The sequence below is a fragment of the Pangasianodon hypophthalmus genome, chromosome 27 (genome assembly GCF_027358585.1).
Source record: "Pangasianodon hypophthalmus isolate fPanHyp1 chromosome 27, fPanHyp1.pri, whole genome shotgun sequence".
In the NCBI taxonomy this organism is placed as follows: Eukaryota; Metazoa; Chordata; class Actinopteri; order Siluriformes; family Pangasiidae; genus Pangasianodon; species Pangasianodon hypophthalmus.
In genome coordinates, this window is record NC_069736.1 from 9,632,976 (window position 1) to 9,636,266 (window position 3,291).

A 3,291-nucleotide genomic window follows, 5' to 3' on the forward strand; every position below is an offset into this window, starting at 1 on the left:
CAATGAGTCATTTGGGAGTCAAAGAGTCGGCTCTTATTGGTGAGCTGAGTTGAGCCTGATCTGACTCACAAAAGCGAGTCGGAATTCCCATCACTATTGGAGACAGAACACAATTTCTGGTGGCCAATCAAAGTCTGTGATACAACATACTTATTTTTGAGACCCAATAGAAGTCCGTTAAATAATGATTGACGTTTTGTTTAGCCACTGGCGTTCGAAGAGGTTTATACTGGCGTCGTTTAAATCCGCGTAACGGCTGCTGCTTGTCAGAATTTCGCTGGTGTCGAGAAGGACGCGAGTGTTTGAGGCAATTTGAGTTCACGGTTTCTGTTTAGTAACCGCTTCTCAAAATGAGGGAAATTGTTCACCTGCAAGCTGGTCAGTGTGGGAATCAAATTGGTGCAAAGGTAACGTTTAAAGCGTGAATATTACACAATTGTTATCGTTTTGCTTCATTAGATGGTTAACTTGGAAAGAAGTGGTCGTTGGGTTACTTAGCAACAAGGAGTGCTCGACAGCGACAGTTGACCATAGCTTAACTATTTAAACTAATTTTCTCTTGTTTAAAATGTTTTGTTTGCTGTAACTCGACAACTTAGCTACGACGCAGCTGATTATTTCAGTTTTAAAGTCGCAAATAGTTTGTTTTGTTTTATAAGAAACTGACAGGTGCCAGTGGCTTGAGTGCGCTGCTCAGACTAGCTTGCTAACGTTACAGACATTCTCTAGTAATGGCTGACTATAATAACAGTGTGGTTTTGGAATTTGATGCTGTTTTAGTTTTGGGAGGTGATCAGTGATGAACACGGAATCGACCCGACCGGCACCTACCACGGTGACAGCGACCTGCAGCTTGAGCGGATTAACGTGTATTACAACGAAGCCACTGGTAAATCCGCCTATTCATAGCGTCACCTTTTGTCAAATAAGGTAATGGTGTAATTGCCCACCTTGAATGACTGTAGTGAAAGTGTGTACTGTGGTGCTGCAGGTGGAAAGTATGTTCCCCGGGCTGTGCTCGTGGACTTGGAGCCTGGGACCATGGACTCTGTAAGATCTGGTCCTTTTGGCCAAGTGTTCAGACCAGACAACTTCGTCTTTGGTGGGTTGAATTTAAATATTTAATTTTATTTTTAATGATTGTCAGACAGCCTGAAATCAAAATTGAACCTTGATCCTTGTTTCCTCATCTCCTTTGTCACACTGCATGATTCAGTTGTGCTGATCACTTAAATTCTCTTTTTTTTTTTTTTTTTTTTAAAGCAGTGATTTTTTTTTTTTCCCCTCTGAATTTTGCCTACATCACTGATGTTCTGAATCAGTGATGTAGGCAAAATTCAGAGGAAATGTCACAAGATGCCCACTTTCTGTAAGCCAGTCAAGTTCTCATCTCATGGCTAATTTCCAAATGAGTGGATGGATGGATGCAGGTATAAAATAAATTTTTTTATTATTTATTTTTGTATTTGGACCACATGGTGAGTGTTATGCTCATAAACAATGATGAAAGAGCGGATTAATGCAGGCAGAGAGCCCAGTTTGACCCAATATAATGCATATCTGGAGAAATAAGGGAAAGAAATGCAAGGTGACTGCAAGAAAACACTTGAATACATCAGACTTCTGAAATTTTAGATATGTAGATCACAACCAAAGTATAACTTACTCAAATTTTTAAGGTGTGTCTAGAAAGTTTGAAAAAGTACATTCCAAGATCTACGTATTTTCTTTTAATAATAAAGGGATAGAACTTCCTGTGACATTTTCAGTTTCTTGGCCAGTAATGCATGTATTAAATATTTCTATATAGATAATTTCAGTGGTTTAAAATGTCATGTTTTGGTACATTTAACTCATAATTTAGCCTTATTGTCCTGTTTTTCACAGGTCAGAGTGGGGCTGGAAACAATTGGGCCAAAGGCCATTATACTGAAGGTGCTGAGCTGGTGGACTCGGTGCTGGATGTTGTGCGTAAGGAGGCCGAGAGCTGTGACTGCCTACAGGGCTTTCAGCTCACTCACTCCCTGGGCGGGGGCACCGGCTCGGGCATGGGCACGCTGCTCATCAGCAAGATCCGCGAGGAGTATCCCGACCGCATCATGAACACGTTCAGCGTTGTGCCGTCTCCTAAAGTCTCTGACACTGTGGTGGAGCCCTACAACGCCACTCTGTCTGTGCACCAACTGGTGGAGAACACTGATGAGACATACTGCATTGACAATGAAGCACTTTATGATATCTGTTTCCGCACCTTAAAGCTCACAACTCCCACTTATGGTGACCTGAACCATCTCGTCTCCGCCACCATGAGTGGTGTGACCACCTGCCTCCGTTTTCCTGGGCAGCTCAACGCTGACCTGCGAAAACTGGCTGTCAATATGGTGCCCTTCCCTCGTCTGCACTTCTTTATGCCTGGGTTTGCCCCACTCACCAGCAGGGGGAGCCAGCAGTACCGTGCACTCACCGTGCCTGAATTAACACAGCAGATGTTTGATGCCAAGAATATGATGGCGGCGTGTGACCCGCGCCATGGCCGCTACCTGACTGTGGCTGCCGTCTTCCGGGGCCGCATGTCTATGAAAGAGGTGGATGAGCAGATGCTCAATGTGCAGAACAAAAACAGCAGCTATTTTGTAGAGTGGATCCCCAACAATGTCAAAACAGCTGTATGTGACATCCCACCAAGAGGGCTTAAGATGGCTGCCACCTTCATTGGCAACAGCACAGCCATCCAGGAGCTGTTCAAGCGCATCTCTGAGCAGTTCACAGCCATGTTCAGGAGAAAGGCCTTCCTGCATTGGTACACAGGAGAAGGAATGGATGAGATGGAGTTCACTGAGGCAGAGAGCAACATGAATGACCTTGTGTCTGAGTACCAGCAGTACCAGGATGCCACAGCTGAAGAGGAGGGCGAGTTCGAGGAAGAGGCAGAAGAGGAGTTGGCATAAAGATCTGTTAATCTTTCACATGTTCATATTTTCACAATTTCCATGTCTTTCTGTTCCTTGGCATCTAGTTAAAAAGTTAACAGTTAACGACTCCCGACTTTGTACTTTCAAACTTTCTAATAAATATTTAACTTTGGCAACTTGGCTCGCTCTTTGCTTATTTCTACCTAACTAAATCACTTAGCAATTTAGAGTCCAATGTCTTTTTTAAGTTCTCGCATAGCTGCACAGAATTATGAATGTTATTTCAAACATTTTTCTGCCTCTGCTAAACTGTAACCCCAGATATGATTTTACATGAAGCAAAAAGATTCTCAAATAAAATTTCGTTGTGAAATTGGGT

The 3,291-nt window shown here is 43.1% G+C and overlaps 1 protein-coding gene across 1 annotated transcript; it reads left to right on the forward strand.

Moving 5' to 3' along the window:
• Positions 1-254: 254 nt before the first annotated feature.
• zgc:55461 (beta-tubulin family protein) lies at positions 255-3,088 on the forward strand. Its single transcript, XM_026922139.3, has 4 exons — positions 255-407; positions 781-889; positions 992-1,102; positions 1,888-3,088. The coding sequence occupies exons 1-4, from the start codon at positions 351-353 to the stop codon at positions 2,946-2,948; spliced, it is 1,338 nt and encodes a 445-aa protein (XP_026777940.1). The 5' UTR covers positions 255-350; the 3' UTR covers positions 2,949-3,088.
• Positions 3,089-3,291: the final 203 nt, after the last annotated feature.